Genomic DNA, 20,756 nt, shown 5'->3' on the forward strand with positions numbered 1-20,756 from the left:
CTGATACGATGATCCCGATTGACAATTGATCGTGTTGATCGTAGAAAAATTTTGAACCGTTCAAAAATTTTCTACGATTATACATGATTGCCACGACTGACCTCAAGATCTGATAAGATCTGATAGGATCACCACGATTAGTCCACGATTAAGACCACAATTTCAATTGTGCTGTGCATCGTGATAGTGGGAACCTAGCATTAACAATGTAAAAGTTAATAAACGTAAATATAAATACCATATAGATAAATAACGACGTCGATCCAAGTAAGAAGAATAGCCTCTCTGCGATGAGTCAGGAAAATTAATTGACTTTCTGCAGGAAGAGGACTTTTACAGTGAGTTTTGAATTCATGAAGAGTCAAAACCAGTTTTGAAACCTAATGTGAATCTAAACATAGACTGGAGACTGACAACAACAACTTGATTTGGCGTGAACACGTCATCGGGAAAACCCGCAACATCGGAAAAATCCATAAACAAGCCGCATCGTTATTTTAGCCGCAGAGGTCGAAGTTGAGGGAAAAAGTTGCGGCTAATAGTCCGAATTTTACGATATATTTTATATAAAATTTTATATAAAATAAATTTTATATTTTTTATGAAAAAAAATATATATATAAATGTAAATATAAATGTATATATATATATATATATATATATATATATATATATATATATATATATATATATATATATTGTTACGGCTGTGAAATTTGAAATACACCATAAAGGGTCCTTAGATCAGTTATGACGCTAAGTTTATGTGCAGATAGTTCCCCACCGTTGTTTAAAGGGATTTCGTGTGATTCATCCGGGCTGCGACGCTTTGAGATAGCCGTTTTTCTTTTCTGTCGTTATTTTGAACCAACCACGTCTCAACCACCATAACAACAACCACCTTAACCACAACGCCAACCATGCCACCATCACAACAACCACGACCACCCCAACTACCAACCGCACCACCTGTGAACACTGAACGTCGGGCTGTCTAGGGCCCGTTCGGCGATCGGTGCCAAATGCATCGAGCCGCGAGCGCGAATGGCGGCCTTTCCGAGGAAGAATTCGGATCCAGAAGGCTTCACGCCCCTTTTTCTCCATCCAATGGGCAAGCGTCGGGCAGTATGGCCCCGCCTCCAAGCACGATGAACGTGGATTCTCCACGAGCAGAATTTGGATCAGGAATGCTACATGCCCCCTTTCTGCTCGACCAATGGCTGAGCAGAGGGTGGCGTGGCCCCGCCTCCAATCGCATTTTGATCCGAATATTTGCATATGGGCTCCTCCTGAGACCTATAAAGATGCGAGCGCAAGGCGAGTCGCGGAAGAAGTTGAGTGTGGAGTTGAGCTGGGAGGAGTTCGAGGGAAGTTGAGTGCGGAGTTGAGCTGGGAGGAGTTCGAGAAGAGTTGGAGAGAAGTTGCGGAGGAGTTGCAGGGGAAACGGCGGATGGCAACGAGGTTGCGGTGTGGGGGTCGCTCCTCTCATCGCGGGATCCAAGCCAGCCAGCCATACCCCTCTCCCTGAGCATCAGCGATTCCCCCCCCCCCCATTCGCGCTGAGATAGTGCCGGAGGGGCCCCGTTCCTCCCCCACCCTAAACGCGGTGCCAACCAAACTGCTTGCGTGGAGCACGCCGGAGAAGACTCGCCGACCACGCGAGGGGCACAGAGTCGGGGCGCAGCTGCACGAACATTGCGGCTTGCCTGCCATCGTGTCACAAGGACGCGGGTAAGACCTCCCCGGTCTCCTGGACCTGGCCGATCCTCCAGGATCCACGTCCATTTGGTCTACGGACCTGTCTACCTGCTTGCCTATGAGGGTGGCTTTCTTTCTTTCGGGTTGAATGCATGCTGTGGCACCGTGTCCAATAGGTAGAACTGCTTAAGTGTCTGTGCCTGTACATTGCCCCTTTTATTCGGTGTAACTCTTTCCCTTGCAGTTGCTTTTGTTGCATTTTGACTGTATGGCTGTATATATGTGCTTGTCTGTGTGTGTAAATAAAGTGCATTGCTTATGTGAACTGTTTTCCCATTTCGCTTCGTCTTTTCCTTGTATTGAATCTCCATCTTGCATCATGTAAGGGATTGATAGTGGGTTTAAAACGCCCGGTAATTAATCGGAACCGTCAAGGCCGATGATAACTCCGCTCGGTTATCCCTGTAGTACGGAACGAACCGCTTAAGCGGTTCGTGTCCGGAGTCGGCCTGTGGCATGGTACGATCGCCTGGTCGACCACTCGCGCAGGTACTTAGGTGGGTCGAATTTGGCGAGCAACCCTATCCTGCGCGGGTGGGCAATTGGCACGATCGTGGTGAGGTTAAACCCCCACCCATGACTGGTTCCGGGCGGTAGTTCCCGGAGGGTCACGACTGAATTGTCTGTCCGGTGGGCGACGTGTCGCGGATTCGAGTCACGTGGCCGTTCGCACGCCGGCGGGTGCGAATTCGCAACACTGGTGTCAGCGAGCGGGAAACAAACTCTTCAGTCTCCAACTAAATTCACGGGAACGGACCAGGGGTGTGCGAAGCGACCCCCCCCCCCGTCCCCTCCAAATTACGAGCTTTTGAAATTAATCCCGTTACGAGAAATAAGATGGAGTCTCAAGGCGAGCGGGTGCCGGGGGTAGATATGGATGTAGAATTTTTAGAATCCATGGCCCAGGATGAAATCCCCATGCAGGACATTCTCATTGTAATGCAGGAACAATTTCCCCCCCAACTGAACCCAGAGCCTGAAATGGGCGTGGCAGTGGCCGCGGTGTATGACACCTCCCCTCCCCCTCTCCGCCAAAACCCCCCAATCCTGGCCGAATCGGCTCAGCCGAGTGCACTCGACATGGCCCAGCTTTTCCCCATGCTGGCAGAAATGAAAGCGAATGCACAACAGATGAGTGATACAATGGTTGCGAACATGCAAGCATTCAGGAGCGATACGCGGACACTGCGGGGTAAAACGCAGAGCGTGGGGCAATGTCTGCAGGCAGGCATAATGGCAACGCCACGTGCTGGGACGAACGAGCTGGGGGGGGGGGAGTGCAACGGCTGTCAGGTCCGTGGTGGGGGCGGGTGAGAAAATAATTTGGGAGACACGTTGGGCGAGACACGTGGAGGTAACAACGACGGAAACATTAATGGTGACACAAAGGGAAAAATTAAAAGGGGAGACCGAAACGTGTAAGACGAGACACAAGGTAAAGAAGGCAATAGAAATATTAAAAGAAAGCAAGGAGGAGACAAAGGAGGGATTGAAGGTCGTAACGGTGGAGTGTGAGAAAAGACTTCAAGACATGACGAAGAGAGTTGATAAGCTGGGACGGGAGGTAAAAACGGAGACAGAGGAACTGGGAAGACGGGTAGAAAACCACAAGGGCAAGATGGAAGAACAGTTAGAAGTTAAAGCAAGGTTGGAGTGTGCGGAGATGAGAAAAGAATTAGAAAAGAAAACTTCTGAGTTACAGAAACACCAAAACAAAGAAACGGGATTACAAAACGAACTGAAGATGTTGAGTGAGGAAAGAACGAGAACGGAGAATGAAACGTTAAGGAACCACACTGTACAGATCGAACAGCTGGAAGAGAAGGCCAGATTGCAGAATGAGGAACAAGAAAGACAGTGGAATAGGAAATACAAAGAACAAGGAATGAGACAGGAGAAAGAAATCAGGAGATTGAAGGACACAACGAGATTGGAGAGGGAAGAGCGAGAGGAACAATGGGATAGAAAACAAAAGGAACATGAAGCCGAGGTTGACCAATTGAAAGAAAAGGCAAGGCTGGAGTGCGAGGAGATAGACAAAGAACAGCGAATGAAACACAAAAGGGAAATTAACCAAATGAAGAAAACCATGAAACTGGAGAAGGAAGGACAGGAGAGGAAACAAGGAAGAGTAGTGAGAGAACAGCGAATGAAACGCAGGAAGGAAATGAACCAATTGAAAGAAACAATGAGATTGGAAAATGAAGAGCAGGAGAAACAGTGGGAGAGAAAACAAAAACTATACGAGTTTGAAATTGAACAACTAAAACGGAGAGCAAGATTGGAGTCAACAGAGATTGAGGAGCTCCGGAGGGAGAACGAACAGCTGATGGGGCTCAGAGAGGAAGAACGACTCAGATGGGAAGGAAAAAGGAGCCAGAAAGAAACAGAAAAAATTGAGAAGAGACTGCACGATAAGGATGGGGTTGGGGACGAGCACACACACATTGAGGTAGTGGAGGACCATGAGGGGAGCTGGCGGACTGTTTAGGAACCCGGTGCAAGCAGCTGGATGGCCTCCTTTGGGAACGGAGGGAGACGCTATGCTCCCTTGAAGCGAGTCACGACCAGGTGGGTTCGGTCGTGTCAAGCGAGTTTGAGGGGGCGAGTGCTGCGAACGGGTGCACGAGATGCTTGGGGGGTATAGAGGCCCCGAGAACCCTTGTGGGGACACGAATCCCCAGTGTGGTTGCGCAGGTGTGTGTGTGTTTGCGAGTGTGCGGAGATGCGTGCTTTCCGGCACGCATTGTGCGAGTGAGACCCCCTGTGTGAGTGAGAGGGTCCGTATGAGAGAGCGATATGTGAGGGAGATGACGGTTGGCATGCGGGAGCATGCAGCCGCATCTCCAAGAGTGAGTGTAATGGTGAGGTGTGTGAGCGTCATGACACGCAGGTGTGCGTGGGTTGAATGGAGCTTGAGCGCGAGAGTGCGACGGCGACAGATGGACAAAGGCCGAGTAGCGGCCGTAGCTATTTTGAGCACCGTGCCGGGTTTGCACGGCGGCGAGCGCGAGGTGTGTGCCGTGGTACGCACGAGGCCGCCACGTGCGCGCTTGCGGGAGTGAAGCCCGGTCCGGAAACGCTAACGGTGGATGTTGCCGATCCCGTGGACAGACAAAAGTTAGGCAGGATAACGGATTTGGACCGGACGGGTTCTCCACGCGGGCGGGTGTGTGAAGTTCCAATGGGCAGAGCACATGCGTTCGCGTGGGGAACCCCTTGAGACGCGAGGCTTGGTTTTTTTTGATGCGCCGGGTGACGTCATGGCTGCGTGTATGGTTGGAATCCGGTAGGAGGGTGAATCCCTGCCGGATGGTACCCTCCAAGAGGGACGAGGGACGCGAACAGCTGCCATGATGTCACGCCAAAGGTGCGCGACTGTGAATTGCCTCGCTGGTGCACAGGTTGCGAGTTGCCGCGCTGGTGCTGCGCAATGAAAAAAAAAATGCAAGCCTCGCTTTCGGGTGAACAGGATTCCCAGGCAAGGGGTGGAAGATCCCCTTGGCCTGGGCACAGGATGGCACTAGTTATAGGTCTTGTGGAGGTGGGTCGGTTCGTTCAGTTTTGTTGTGCAGATTACCAATCGAAACGAAATTCACCCTGTACGTTCATGAGAAGACACCATTGAAATTCCTACTTGTTTCCATATGCACTAGTTTACACACCCACAGTTATTACCATTTGAAATTACCGCCGTGAAGTGGGCGTGGCGTGCTTGTAATCGCGGAGGAAACTACCAGGAAACAACAAATGAAGATGGCGGCGCCCATGGTTGTCGTGTGATTTCGAGTGATTTTTGGTCTTTCAACAACCAAATATGCGTTGTTTCATACACTTGGGCGGGGTGGATGATGAGAAAGTGACGCAATTCACAGATAAGGGCTGGCGTAAGGTATGCGAGTGTGCGTAGGCTTGGTGCGATGCCACAGATAGTGAAACTATCAACAAATGTCGTTTGCTGGCTGATCAAACAATGAAACTGCTGCCATTGACTGATCCTCCTGCGGATGCTGGCCGTCACCGGTTCTGCTATGCGTCGTTTTGTAACAATGATCATATAAAACGCGCTGAAGCCAGGAAAAGGAAATCAGAAGCCAGCACTTCTGCAGTTTCTGCAAGAGCCAGTGAGGTGGTGGGCGGACTAGAAGAAGAGGGGCACTCATACCACAAAATACGTAGAAAATCCCTCAGAACCTCTGTAGAAAGGGTGGCTGGCAAATCAGCTGGTGTACTGCCAAGAATTTGTATCATATGCCAGAAAAAAGACAAATTCATCCGTGTCAAAGGAAAATCTCAACGTGATCAGTTGTCCCTGGCAGAAACACAGGATGGAGGAAAGCTGAGGGAAACTGCTGAGCAGAGAAGAGATGAACGTGATGTGAGAATAATGACAACTATAAAGGATAAAGACTGTGTGGCGCTGGCAGTTTGTTATCACCGTAAATGTTATTACGAGTATGTGAATTACACATACCACAGACAGAGTGAAAGGAAACTCCAAACTCAAAGTGAACAATGACTCAACATTTGACATTTTCTGTGATAAAGTAATCCAGGTAAGACTCATTGATGGAAAGCAATCTATACATATGAAGAAGTTGTGTGAGATGTTCAATGACCTACTCAGAGTATGCGAAGGTCAGGATAAGGCCAACTACCAGGCAACAAGACTGAAGAAAAGACTGCAGGAACTGTACCCAGACATGATTTTCTATCGTCCACCAAAAATGTCTGAGAGCGAAGTGGTGAACATGAAGGTCATTGATATTGGTTCCATTGCTCAGGCTGCTGTTGTAGACAGTAGCTCTACAACAGAAACAGAGTCAACTACAGAGGATGAAGCCAGCCAGGGTCTACAAGCAGGGTGACTCAGACCTCAGTTTACATGTTCTATACTCGGGAGCACTCATGGTGAGGGATGACCTGAACAAACACCAAAGTGTGGAGATTACATGGCCCTACTTGGAAATGGTGGAGCTAGCACTAGAGCTTATACGGGCAACTCGAACTTCAAACTGGCCGAAACACCTTGCGATCACGAGAGCGTCAATGCCCTGGTACTTTGCGTACGATCACCTAAACTATGCAAGGTACTTACCCGTTTACTGGCTGGAAATGGCCGGGCGAGAGCACTCCCACCCAGACACCTATCAAGCGTTCATGGACGTCAAATGGACTGCCCAACGGCATACTCGTTATGGATTTAGTAGTGTTGCGTGTGATCAGATCATAGAGCAGACTTTAAATAGGGACAGCAAGACCAGTGGAGGCATTATTGGTTACACTCAGAAAAGCACAGCTGTGAAGAAGTGGATCCTGTCCCAACCAGCACGTGCGGAAATCGCAAGGAAATATGAGTCCATGGCGGGTATCCATGACGAGCCCCAAACGAGAAAGGATTTGGATGTGTCGAGCTCGAAGAAGAACGAAGCAGTGGTGGTACAAGTAATGGACACAGTACTTCAAATGATTAACCCTTTCTCCGGCGCTCACCTTGAACTCGTCAATATTAGTTCAGGTGTCATCGCACCGCCAGCCACTTCCGCGGACTTGATGAACGCGTATGTCAAGGGAGAGAATGCTGTCGTGCAATTCATGCGTGATCGGCTTCTCTCGGGTGAGGTCCCATTCTTCAGTCCGATTTCGAAGGCGAAATTGGCAACTTTCTCGAAGGCGTGAGGCAAGTCGGCGACTCCCCACCAGCAGACGCCGAAGGTTGAAATTGCGAATGAATGTCGTCTTTTCACACGACTGCTGTTGATTGGAGAGAAAAGCAATGTAACACTCTACGATCTGCTCGCGTACCCACTGGTGAACATATCTTTCCCGCTGGCATCTGGTGATGGTTCGATTGCTAAGACGGACAAAGCCAAACTCCGCAACCATATCCTGAAACTGTGGCCCGATTGCTGTGTGGACGCTCGGCCTATCCAAGGTGCAATGATTGTGGATGGAATGGCCGTTATTCAGGCGATAAAGGCTCGTTCACTGCCTAACACTTTCGGCAAACTGGAAGAGATGGTGCTGAACATCGTAGTGGCCAAAGCACGACATAACCAATCTTCGAGACTGGATGTGGTGTTTGATACTTACCCAAGTATCAGCATCAAGTGCCTGGAGCATGCCAGACGAGCGGGCAGGGTGGGCGATCTTCAGGTGCGAACCATCTACGGACGTGATCAAGCCCTTCCAAAACAGTGGGCCAATTATCTCCTGAGCCGAGCCAACAAGGAGGCGTTGATAGAGTTCATCATCGAATCGTGGATGAGAAACATCTCTCCATTAAAACTGGGCGACATGCTGTTGTAGGTCAGTCATGCCGGCAAATATGAGAAAATCGAGGCGTCGAATGGTGTCATGATTGTGTCGTGTTGTCAGTACCTGAATTTGAATGTGACGATGAGGAAGCTGACACGAAGCTCCTGCTACATGCCGCTCACGCGGGACATAATGAAGAGTCGGCGCGCATAGAGAGTTTCGACACCGATGTGTTTGTGTTGGCGTTGGCTCACTCGAAGTCGATTCGAGCACGAAATTTCCATCTGGTCACAGGAAGTCCCAAGGACATTATCTTTGCTGACATTAGGTAGCTGAATAATGCCTTGGAAAGTTCTGTCTGCGATGCGTTGATAGGTTTGCACAATTTCACGGGAAGTGATACCACCAGTGCATTCCACGGTAAGGGCAAAAAAGGCCATTTGACTTGATGATGAAGAGTCCCGATCTCATCACCTGTTTCGGGAACATTGGTCGAGAATTCACGCTAGAGCAGAATATCATTCACAACCTGGAACAATTTGTCTGCACCATGTACAATCAGCCGACCATGAAGAGTGTGGATGAGGCTCGCTACAAGCTATTCTGCAGCCAGTCGCTGGGAGAACAGAAGTTGCCGCCTACAAGCGACGCTCTGATGTTGCATTGCAAAAGAGTGAAGTATCAGTCTGCAATCCACCACCGCGCGACTGAGAGGTTTATAGAAGCCCCTTCTCCAACATTTCACGGATGGGTGGAACGCAACCGAGCACTGACTGTTCACTGGCTGAGCAAACCACCAGCGCCAAAGGAACTGTTAGAGGCGACGAAATGTAATTGCAAGAAGATGAAATGCGAGACCAACCAGTGTTCTTGCCGGTCAAAAGGACTGTCCTGCACAGAGTGCTGTGGGTGTCAAAACTGCGCCAACGATGAACAGACCCGTGCAGAAATGGAACTTATGGATGATGAAAGCAGAACTGATGATGATTCCGATGACGAACTGTGAATGCAGGTGTCACGCTGTTTTTGCTGTGGTGATCTACTATACAGTAGTATTCAGGTTGGTTAGCATGTAATAGTGGACTTGAGTTTTGTAATAGCAGCAGTCAAGAGCCAAGTTCAGCAACCGCTTCAGAGCAAGAAATACTGGAGTTCTAATACAGTAATCCGCATGTGGCGGTTCTACTTTTCATCAGGCTGAGTCGCGCAGTCTCTTTGTCTTTGATTTAATCCGTAAAAGCCAATGTAACTGTCTTTAATAGGCGCTGTAACTGTCTTTAATAGTCAATGTAACTACCTTTAATAGCCAGTGTGGCTGCCTTTTAAGCAAAAAGGTGCCTTGGTCAATTCAAAGGCCTGTATGGTCGGTCCAGACGTTTTCGGCCAGTAAAAATATGTAACTGCTTCGGTTTATGACCTTTAATTATAAACATCTTTAATAACAGTGAATAGGGTTTTCTTTGATAAGATATAACTCTGTATAAACATATTGTATCATTTTTAGACCTCACAAGAGATTTTGTTGACGTACATATCAGTCTAACCTTGATTCTTCATTTCTGTGTCAAAATCGTGCTTTAATGTTTGGTTTATCTTTAATTGCCAAAAATGACCAATTGTGTCACATCATCGACGTGGAAACAAGTGGATTTGGACTCAGCGTCTAAAATTCCTTAAGTATGCCAAATTTCATCCAGATTGGTAATCTGCACAACGGAAATCATTTTCTGAAGGTAATAGTGAGTACCTCCACATGGTCTATTAGGGGGAAGGGTTAGCTTAGCTAGACCGGCTTCATGGGGAAGGGGTAAGTCCTCATGGAGCCCGTGGAATGGATTAGTTAGAGGGATTGTAGTCAGATTTAGGTTGGGAAATGATTTTAGGATTTGGAGACTGGACAGACTTTTGAATGTGTATAAGGGACGTAGCTTAGCTACGTAGTGTTAAAAGGAACGTGCAATATTGTAAGGGACGACGTGGGAGCACGAGGTAGTTAGGGGATGGAGTGAGCAGAATGGCAGGATTCAGCGGTGAGTTGTGGGTTGTGAAGTGGAAACATGTGCTTGGTGAGTGAGTGAGGCCAGCGGGTCTGTGTGAATGGAGCGAATGGGGAATGCATGGTGCGATGAGTGATTAGGGGGAGGACTGATTCCCACCCAAGGGACCCCGGGGTCAGTGTAGATTGAGTTAGTGGGTTAGCGAAATTGAAAAATGGAGGTCATTTTGCTGTTGGTGGGAGTGTAGGCTCGATACCTATTTGGAAGGGTGCAGGAGCCCTGTTGACGGGCTGGGAGCGTGGTTGCAAAAGGTGAGTATCGCTGAGTGGGTACCCCGGGCACCGGGCTAGTTGGCCATGGTAGGCCAAGGGCCCATGGGGGGCCGGGATAGTGTAGTGGGCACAGGTGCGCCCGCATGATGCGGGGGCCCGGGGCGCCATTAGCCACGTGGGCAGTGCATTGGGCACGGGCACCCAGGGAAGGGGCCCAAGGCGCCAGCCTGCCACGTGAGCGTTTCAGGGGAGTCGCCAGGGAGGGCGCTCCCCGGTGTTTAGGGAGCTGGTAGGCTCGGAGGCAGTGTAGTGCCCGGGGGTGCCATAGCTGGAGAATCGGCAGAGGGTAGTGCCTGCTAAGGGAGCCACGCGTCCCAGCCATGAGACCGTGTGAGGGCACGGGCGGAAAATTGGGGGGCAAGGCCCAAAATTGTGAGGACACCAACACAGGTGAGGGGAATCCTGGTTGTTAGAACCGATAGATTAAGCGAGAGGTGCTTGTTGAAAGCCCCGGGGTAGTTTAAGAGTTAATAGTTAGGGTAGATAGGAAGTGTACCCCTCTGCACCATCCATCTCTTCGCTCTCGTTGTGGGCCGCTGGACCCACTTTGGGTTAGATCGCTGAACTCCGAGGAGGCCATCCTGAGGCTTCATTGGGCCTCGACGCAGGACGCTAGCCCTCCCTCATTCCCCTCTGGGAAGGGAACGTAGGGGTTGGGAGTAGGCTTGGAGACGATAGGTTAGCCGAACAAGGACAGTAAAGGGGGTTAGGGGACGATTTATAGTGGGAGGTATAAAAAGAAAATAAAAACAAAAAAAATAAGTTGGGGCTAAATTGGGTTTTACAAATCAAGGGAGTGGGTATGGACAGTGACAGGCAAAGGCGATAGGTGGGAGGGAAACGGTTAGGTAGGTCCGAGCCCGCCTTCCAAGTGGCCAGCACCACCGCACTCCCTCCACCAACCTGCACTGCACAGCAAGAGGCCAGCCAACTTCATCGGCTGTTGTTTTGCTGCGAGGCCTGTACCAGCCGGATCGTCTCCAGCTGTTTTCTGCAAGGCCTGTGCCAGTCGGATCGTTCCCTGGCTGTGTTTGCCTGCAGCGGCCTTGTTCAGCAGGCTTTGATTGCCTTTATTTTTGCCATCCATGCCTACTGCCCTCGTCATCTTTTGCCCCCGTTCTGTTTTGATTTCTCCCCTCCCCCCCTTTGGTTCAATGCCATGTGCACCAGGATTCTCGCGCAAATTTGCAAGGACTGCCCTGTTGGCAGCTACAACACGGGCCTGCAGTGGCGGCCCATGCGCTGGTTGACTCTGACTTTTTCTGCCTGCAGAGTCCATCGATCCTGGGCCATGGGGTAGTGTAAAATTATAAGGTTAAGATTGTACATGGTTGTGCTTGCCCCCCGGCATGTTTGTATTAGCGCCGGCAATTTATTTAAGTCGTCTGTATGAGTGGGTTTGTTTAGTTAGTTACTCAGCCCGTAGGTTATTTATTTTTGGGACACGAATACACTGAATGTCGCACTCAGGGATCCGAAGGTAAAACGTATTAGGGGAGAACTACACATGATGGTACACGAAAATTCGACGACTCGGGACGAGTCTGAAAAAAGGGAGGGGGTAGTCTTACGGCTGTGGAAATTCGCAATACACCATAAAGGGTCCGAAGATCAGTTATGATGCTAGGTTTATGTGCAGATAGTTCCCCACCGTTGTTTAAAGGGAATTTGTGCGATTCATCCGGGCTGCGACGCTTTGAGATAGCCGTTTTTCTTTTCTGTCGTTATTTTGAACCAACCACGTCTCAACCACCATTACAACAACCACCTTAACCACAATGCCAACCATGCCACCATCACAACAACCACGACCACCCCAACTACCAACCGCACCACCTGTGAACACTAAACGTCGGGTTGTCTTGGGCCTGTTCGGCGATCGGTGCCAAACGCATCGAGCCGCGAGCGCGAATGGCGGCCTTTCCGAGGGAGAATTCGGATCCAGAAGGCTTCACGCCCCTTTTTCTCCATCCAATGGGCAAGCATCGGGCGGTATGGCCCCGCCTCCAAGCACGATGAACGTGGATTCTCCACGAGCAGAATTCGGATCAGGAATGCTTCACGCCCCCTTTCTGAGTTGAGGGTGGCGTGGCCGCAATGTTTCCACCGCAATATTTGTTTTGTGGCAACACAAAAAAGCGAAAAAAGGGTGGGCTTGAAGTTGCTGGCGCTTGCGAAACTCTCGAGGCTAGCCAAAGCATTCAGGAGGCGGCTCTGGCATTAAATGATGCTAAAATCTTGTCTAAAATAAGTGGCATTGACCTCGTCGCCAAGGAAGTAAAATATCATCACTCTTGCAAGAGTTCATTTCTGATGTCGGCAAACAGAGTACGCGATCGTGACAGGAAGAGTGCCGAAAGTCCATCGACCAGTACCACCAACCCGTCAGCTCTTGATGATATTCAAGCATATGTTGAGCAATCTGTCCTCAGAAACAAAAGGCCCAAACTCCTTACATCCGTGTATGCGAGGTATTTGGACTTGTGTAATATATCATCAGAAACTCCTCCAAATAACGTTCAAAGCCTAATGTGGAATTTGAAGGGAAAATTTGGTGACAAACTTAAATTTCAAACTCCACTCGGAAAGAAATTAGGATTGATAATGTACAGTTCTGAAATGTCTGATGACGTAGTACGTGTCGCATATGACGATGCCTCCGATGATGAACAAATTGTGACTAAGGCCGCTCTGCTACTCAGGAAACAACTACTTGATGTTCAAAAAAAGGATTTGCCCGAAAATCCTACTGTAGATGACCTGAAGGGAGGTGATGTATCCCCCCCCCCCCCAACCTCTGTTATCTACTTTCTTCACCACCTTGTACTGTGGACAAAATCCCACAAAATGTACCGATCATGTCATGTGCCGTGATAAATCATCCTGTGATGATGCCCTCTTCACTACTAGGAGAGGTAAAGTCAAACCAGCAAAGCAAGTGGCACTGGGTGTCGCTGTGAAATCTGTCACAGGTAGCAAAAAGGTTGTGCAGGTGTTAAATCGATTTGGGCACTGCATAAATTACAACAGTTTAGAGGAATTGGAAACAGAAACAGCAGAGCAACTTCAAGAAAGGCGGTTGTCCTGTCCTGATGGAACCATCAAAGACAAGCCAATGGGTGTTGCATTTGTTAACTTCGATGAGTTGACAAATACATTATCTGGTGCAGACACACTACATTATACAATGGGAATAATGTATCAGAATGTACCAGATGAATCAGAAGAAACAAGGTCAGTTGAACCAAGCGAGTTGGTCTCATTGCCGCCAATAGTCCCGAGCACCAGGAAGGGGCAAAAACGATCACTGGAGCAACAAGAGGTATCACTGGAACCCTATCGTAAAAAACCAAAAATGACAGTTTTCAATTACAAGCACGTAGATGTCTTCAACCCCCCTGATGTCAGTGGTGCTGCAAGAAACTTGGACCTGATGTGGATGATGAGCCATGCTCTAGATGTAGGCAAGGTTCCAATGTGGGTCGGGTATAATGCCAAAAACTATGAAGACAAGCTGCCAAATCAAGAGGTCCGATACATGCCCAACCTGAGACAGCCAATCACTGGTCTTGAAGTCATACAAGAGACGCTCATCACAGCCCAAAGATGTGCCAAAGAATGTGAGCAGAAATTTGGAATTGTCACGTATGACCTGAATGTGGCAAAACCTGCCATGCAGATTCAAGCCACAGAAAAGCCCCAATTTGATGACGTCTTCATAATGCCAGGTGTGTTTCACATTGAGATGGCATTTTTAAAGCGGTCGGGAAGATCATCTCTGATTCAGGAGGATTTGATATGCTAACTGATACTGACGTCCTACCCCATGGTCACTGAACGGTTTCCTATCAGGAAAACATTTTAATCGCTGCAAAAGGTTGCATCCAATACCAGCCCTTGCCTTTGAGATCCTCCACTTTTTGGCATTCATGAAGACCTACGAGGAAAAGGATCGACTAGAGGAATTCATCAACAGTGTACACAGTGGTGATGTTGCACTCGAGTCAATAGGTGCATCAGATGTCTTCGTTGCTGGAAAAACTGCCTATACCAAGTACACAGACGAAACAAGATCTGGAACACATGGCAACACCGCTCAATTTTGGATGATGTACATCGATTACATTTGTCTTTACCACAACCTGGAGAGAGCGAGCAGAACAAATGACATAGATCTATACATCTTCACACTGACTGCAGTCATAGACCTCTTCTTCGCTACAAACCATGTCAACTATTGCAGATGGTTGACAAAATTCCAGCTTGACCTGATTAATATCGAGGAATCGCACCCCGGACTCCGAGAAATTCTTGAGATAGGTGCGTTCACTGTCCGAAGAACTGACCACGCTTTCAGCCGTGTTCCTGTCGATTTAACTCTGGAGCAAACGGTCAACGCTGACGCAGCATCTCGCCTCACAGGGATATCGTCTGCCACAAAATAGTTATACTGCTCGTTTGAGATGGATGGTCACAAAATCTACCAGGGCTTCTTTCATAAGCCTTGTGCAAGAGATGGCAGGTTTGATTGTGAATGATGATGTTGCTGCAGAACTCTGACCTGCACGAATAGATCATGATATGCGTGACTTGAAGAAGGTCATGAAACAAATAGAAGACTCTCGCAATCCCTTTGAGATGGAAGTCGAAACAGAAGCATCACAGAAGAAACTGTTCAAGATTAACACCGGGAAGGCTACCAGTGATGAGATTCGTGAAAGTTTGCTCAGAATTCCAAAAGAGGGACAGGCACGCCACCAAGATTTCCTGGATTCCTGCATTGCTGATCCCAACAGGTTTGAAGAGAAGATAACAAAGGCAAAACTGAAGACCTTTTCAGATGGATGTGCAAAGAACCGAAGAACAGAAAACAAGAAAATATCGGAGCTGAAGGATACTAGAGATCTGATGGGCCGCCTTGTGGTACTAGCCACCAAAAGGAATCTGGACTTGCCGTTCATTTTTGAATATCCACTCACACCAGTCCCTTTGTCAATGTGCAGTACAGATGGAACTATGGCAAAAACAGAAAAAAGTGCTCTCTTCAAATTACTGGAGTCATAGGTGAATGATGCCGAATGCAGTCCTGCATTAAAACGTGCTTGCATTATCGATGGCCCATTTCTTCTCCATTCCCTACCACCAAATCAGCCAGCCACCTAAGGTGGTCTCGCAAGAAGCATACTGATTCAAACAGTGGCGCTGTCGAGTGTGGAAGTTTATCTAGTCTTCGATGATTACCCACAGCCATATTTGAAAGACATGGAACGGGGAAGGAGAGGAGCAGATGACCGTGAGTTTTGATAACTGGCCCAGAACAAAAACGACCGAAAGATCTAAGCAATGCCCTGAAATCAAGGTCATTTAAGAGACAGCTCCCCAAGTTCCTAGCGAGAGAATGTCAAGACCAGGCATACAAACAGATCATCGGAAGCCGTCAGCTCTATCTTGACATTCCCGGAGAATGCTATCTCTACGAAGTCGTCGATGGAGTTCTCAGACGTGATTCCGTTGCATACTTTAGAAACGACCACAAAGAGGCAGATACGAAGATATGTCTCCATGCAAAATTTGTGGAGAGTACTGAGAAACAAGGGGACATAGTCATTCGTGCGTCTGATACAGACATAGCAATCGTCATGTTGTATCACTGTAGCAAGTTTCAGTCACTCTTGTGGATGGATGTTGGTACTGGAGCCAAGAATAACCGTAGATATATCAGCATTACCGCCATCTATGAGTTACTTGGCCCTCAGATATGTGCAGCATTGCCGGGATTCCACGCATTCACAGGCAGTGACTACACTGCGGCATTTGTTCGCAAAGGCAAAGTCATCACCCATTTGCTAAGCTGGAAAAGAATAAAGAGGCACAGAAAGCATTTCAGAGCCTGGTGACTGAAACAGAACTGAGTCAAAAAACTCGAAAGACCCTGCAAACTTTCACCACAATCATGTATGGTGCAAAGGACACCAGCAAGGTGACACTCAATGGTTATCGGTACAAGGTGTTTGAAAAGGGCTATGGACCAAAGTCGACAGCAAAGAACCCCTTGGAGAAACTTAAGGGCATAAACGCAAGTGCCATTCCACCATGTGAGGCAGAGCTCATTATGCATATGAAACGTGCATCATTTGTTGCTCACATGTGGCTGAATGCTGATATCGCCAAAATCCAACAGCACCCGACGGAATAAAATGGTTGGGACTTTGACAATGAATATTATCAGCCAATTTGGCATGAAGGGTCACAGATGCCAGACACCCTGGTTCCAGAGGAAGATGAGCTCAATGGTGATGAAAGTATCGAAGAGGAGAACATGACCGTCTCATCAGATGACGAGTCAGACTGGACAGAAGATGATTAAGGAACACGATGCACAACAACCAGTTGCTACCTGTGACTTCTTTAATGTCATCAATACAATCAAACTACAGTTAGAAATAACTCCATTAGTAATTTCATATAATAAATAGTGATCATTACAACTCAGTACCAATTATCAGCAGTCACTATTGCATTTTCGTCCATGTTGTAATTTTGTTTCAAATTTTATTAAACTTTGTTTTCGCATATATAATGTATATTGTTCATTCATTTTATCCCTGTTCTTAAGTGGACTAGGTACAGGAGTTGACACTTAAGAATGGCCAATCCATGGACAGGGTGGTCTGATAGACATTTTGGCCTGAATTCCATCTTTGTACTCAACCATGCTAATTAACGTGGTAATTAGTGCTAATTCGGGGCGTTCTTAAGTAGACGAAGTACAGGAGTTAACACTTAAGAATGGCGGATCTTGATTTTCACCTCAAAGATGAACAATTTAGCGCTGGTTTCATTCATGTACCTAATTATGGCTAATTATGCTAATTAACCTCCCCCCCTCCCCCCGGCAGCACTGACCCTGTCCTTTGACCCGTTCTTAGCTGGACTTGGTACAGAATTTGACACTTAAGAATGGCCGAAACTTAGTCAGGGTACCCTACTGGATATTTTGGTGCAAGTGTCATTTTTGTACTCAATCATGCTAATTAATGTGGTAATTAGCGCTAATTAGGGGCGTTCTTAAGTAGGCTAAGTACAGGAGTTGACACTTAAGAATGGCGGATCTTTATTTCTACCTTCTAGGAGAACATTTTGGCACTGATTTCATTCATATACTCAATCATGCCAATTAAATTTGAATTTGGGGGTACTTTAAGTGGTCGTCCCCAGGAATGGTACAGGAGATGAAACTTAAGAATGCCAGTTTGAGGGTCCCATGTTGTATCCCATCATATTCCAAGCCTCAAACATTTTGTACTCGCAATGCTAAACAAATCTCCATGGGCTCCCGGACTATGTGCACTGTTGGTGTCGAGTAAGTGTTGATCCTGTCAATTACCTTTTCAAGATCAGGTTCCCGCAAGGCCAGTGCGAGCTCGTTGTTGTCCATAACAGAAGCAGCAGCCACATCGAGGGGAGTGGAACCACGCATGGATGGGGAAGCTGCAAGACAACCATAAATAATGCAACACCTGAAAAATGAATTAAAACTTCATATTGATTGCTGCATAGTGTCTTTCAAAAACAATTATTAATTACAGATGAGTTAATTCAAGCCTCATAGTGATGTGTAATGAAATTCCACCTGTACTAATAAAAGGCAGTGTGTTTGTGTGTGTGTGTCAGTGTGTGTCAGTGTGTGTCAGTGTGTGTGTGCACGTGTGTACGTATCTACTCCACAACTCCAAAACTATAAAACCTAGCAGCCTGAAACTGTGCGTGTGTGTGTGTGTGTGTGTGTGTGTGTGTGTGTGTGTGTGTGTGTGTGTGTGTGTGTGTGTGTGTGTGTGTGTGTGTGTGTGTGTGTGTGTGTGTGTGTGTGTGTGTGTGTGTGTGTGTGTGTGTGTGTGTGTGTGTGTGTGTGTAGGGTGAATATACTGATTCTGGCTCACTTTTCCCCATGTAAGTGAATGGGGGATTTTCAGCGATTCATTTTTTTTTTCCCTAAAAAGTAAACCCCCTTTTTATCCCAAGGTATATTTATTTGTCTTCCCTTTTAACCTCGGGGCACTTTTCAAATAACCAATGCAATAAGATAAAGATTTGTTCAAGTAGTAAAGTAGTAATGTGATTTGTTAAAGGTGATTCTGAAGAAATATCTGAAACATGTAAGCCTAGGGACACTCTTTTTCAAATAACCAATGCATATTGTTTCGCTCACTCATTGAACCTATAAAGATTTGTTCATTCTCAAATTCCTTCAATAGTTTAATTTTCTTTGCACAATAATCCCCATCTAAAATATTTAAAAATAAAACATTTGAATCTTTGTATTTTTTAAGATACCCCTTTTGTGCCATTACAAAATGATAAACTTCTCTTAATGCTCTTGTTTGACCACCTCCTGAGCCACAGGTTATTTTTTTGCATAAGCCACGCCCACTTTCCATAAGCCCCGCCTACTTTCGTGAGGTATTTTCGTAAGCCACGCCCACCTTTTCTTAAGCCCCGCCTACTCTTACATCATTTCCAGTTCATCTCTGACTCCCAAAGAAATCATGAGAAAATTCTAGAATGTTATGGTTTTAAAAAATTTCCAAGGCTTGTCTGGGCTGTTAGGCAATTTTTTTCAAACAATCCTCCATTTTGAAAAAGGAAACCATAGCAACCAGTCTTTCTCTATAAAAGGTTCAATCCAGACTCCATTTAAAAAAAAATTCTGACAATGGAGTGCTGTACTGATCTTGAGTGGAATGACTTTGAGGTTCCTTGAAGATCTACAACTTGTATGGAACTAAACCTTCAAGTTGATGAACTGGATTCAAACCTCTTATCGATTGAGGTAAGATTTTATTTTACTATTTTCAGTTTGATTTAAGCATCGACTCATTTAATAATTAAATAACTTAATTTATACATCATTATTTTCTCTCACAGGAAATTGTATCTGAAAATACCGATTTTGCCACAACTTGGGGTGAAATTGTTAGCTTGGTTGAAGACCTTATGAGCGACCAAGACCCACAGAACGAGTTTGAGTGGGATGATTTTGCTTGGTGTTCTACTACTTGTATGGAACTAAACCTTCAAGTTGATGAACTGGATTCAAACCTCTTATCTGTTGAGGTAAGATTTTATTTTCCTATTTTCAAAGCTTGATTGAAGCATAGACTCATTTAATAATTAAATAACTTAATTAATACATTATTATTTTCTCTCACAGGAAATTGTATCTGAAAATACCGATTTTGCCACAACTTGGGGCGAAATTGTTGGCTTGGTTGAAGACCTTATGAGTGACCAAGACCCACAGAACGGGCTCGTCCTTGATGAGCCAGAATACAAGTTTTACCTTGGAGACTCACAAATTTTGAAAAAAAATCAGTAAATGAGTTCTGCCTTGATGGTTTAAATAACTACCTTGGAGACTCAGGAAAAGGGATCTGCCAAGATGGTTCTAAATATGGGGCCTACCTTGGAGACTCACAAATTTTGAAGAAATTAGTAAATGAGTTATCCTTGGTGGTTTTAAATATGAAACCTACCTCGGAGACCTCACAAATTTTGAAAAAAATCAGGAAATGAGATCTGCCTTGATGGTTTAAATAACTACCTTGGAGACTCAGGAAAAGGGTTCTGCCAAGATGGTTCTAAATATGGGGCCTACCTTGGAGACACAAATTTTGAGAAAAATCAGGAAATGAGTTATCCCTTAGAGACTTTATAAGTTGGTTTTATTTTGGAGACTTGAAATGTGGGTTCTGGCTTGATAACTCACAATGTGATACATATCTTGGAAACTCAACAGGAATGTGGTTATACCTTGAAAACTTGGAAAGTTGGGTTTATTTTGGAAACTTGAAATGCTATCACTCTTTGGGATCTAAACCTATCGATGTAGTTCTTTGTTGGATGGTGCTTGATGGGAGCAAGATCAAGAAAGTTCTGGGAAGAAAGTGCAGGCTTACTCCCCCTTTCTATGTCATCAAACCTAAAAGCCTTAAAAGACAGAATTGGAAGAAGAGAAAAAAACAACATAAAAAAAATATATAGGTGGAAATCTCATTTTGAAAAATACAATGTGTTGGGTGAGGGTTGGGTTGGGGTTGATATTTTGAATGTGAGGGTTGGGGTGGGGGATTGAGATTTCGAATGTGAAGGTTGGGATTGAGATTTTGAATGTGAGGGTTGGGGTGGGGGGTTGAGATTTTGAATGTGAAGGTTGGGGTTGAGATTTTGAATGTGAGGGTTGGGACACACACACACACACACACACACACACACACACACACACACACACACACACACACACACACACACACACACACACACACACACACACACACACACACACACACACACACACACACACACACACACAAACAAACAAAAGTTAAGCCTTGACTATTCAGTTGAGGATTCT

At 46.4% G+C, this 20,756-nt stretch overlaps 1 protein-coding gene and 1 pseudogene across 2 annotated transcripts in view; one reads left to right on the forward strand and one right to left on the reverse strand.

Moving 5' to 3' along the window:
- The window catches only part of LOC147022834 (ryanodine receptor 2-like), a 717,656-nt gene that overhangs the window by 388,819 nt on the left and 308,081 nt on the right, over positions 1-20,756 (reverse strand). For both annotated transcript variants that reach the window (XM_085887705.1, XM_085887704.1), the window contains exon 44: positions 17,733-17,836. In XM_085887705.1, coding sequence (XP_085743831.1) covers positions 17,733-17,836 — 104 coding nt within the window. The remainder of the gene's footprint in view (positions 1-17,732; positions 17,837-20,756) is intronic.
- LOC147022836 (uncharacterized) lies at positions 12,860-17,310 on the forward strand (annotated as a pseudogene).

The sequence above is a fragment of the Eptatretus burgeri genome, chromosome 7 (assembly GCF_056783735.1).
Source record: "Eptatretus burgeri isolate ZD-2024b chromosome 7, Ebu_testis_v1, whole genome shotgun sequence".
In the NCBI taxonomy this organism is placed as follows: domain Eukaryota; kingdom Metazoa; phylum Chordata; class Myxini; order Myxiniformes; family Myxinidae; genus Eptatretus; species Eptatretus burgeri.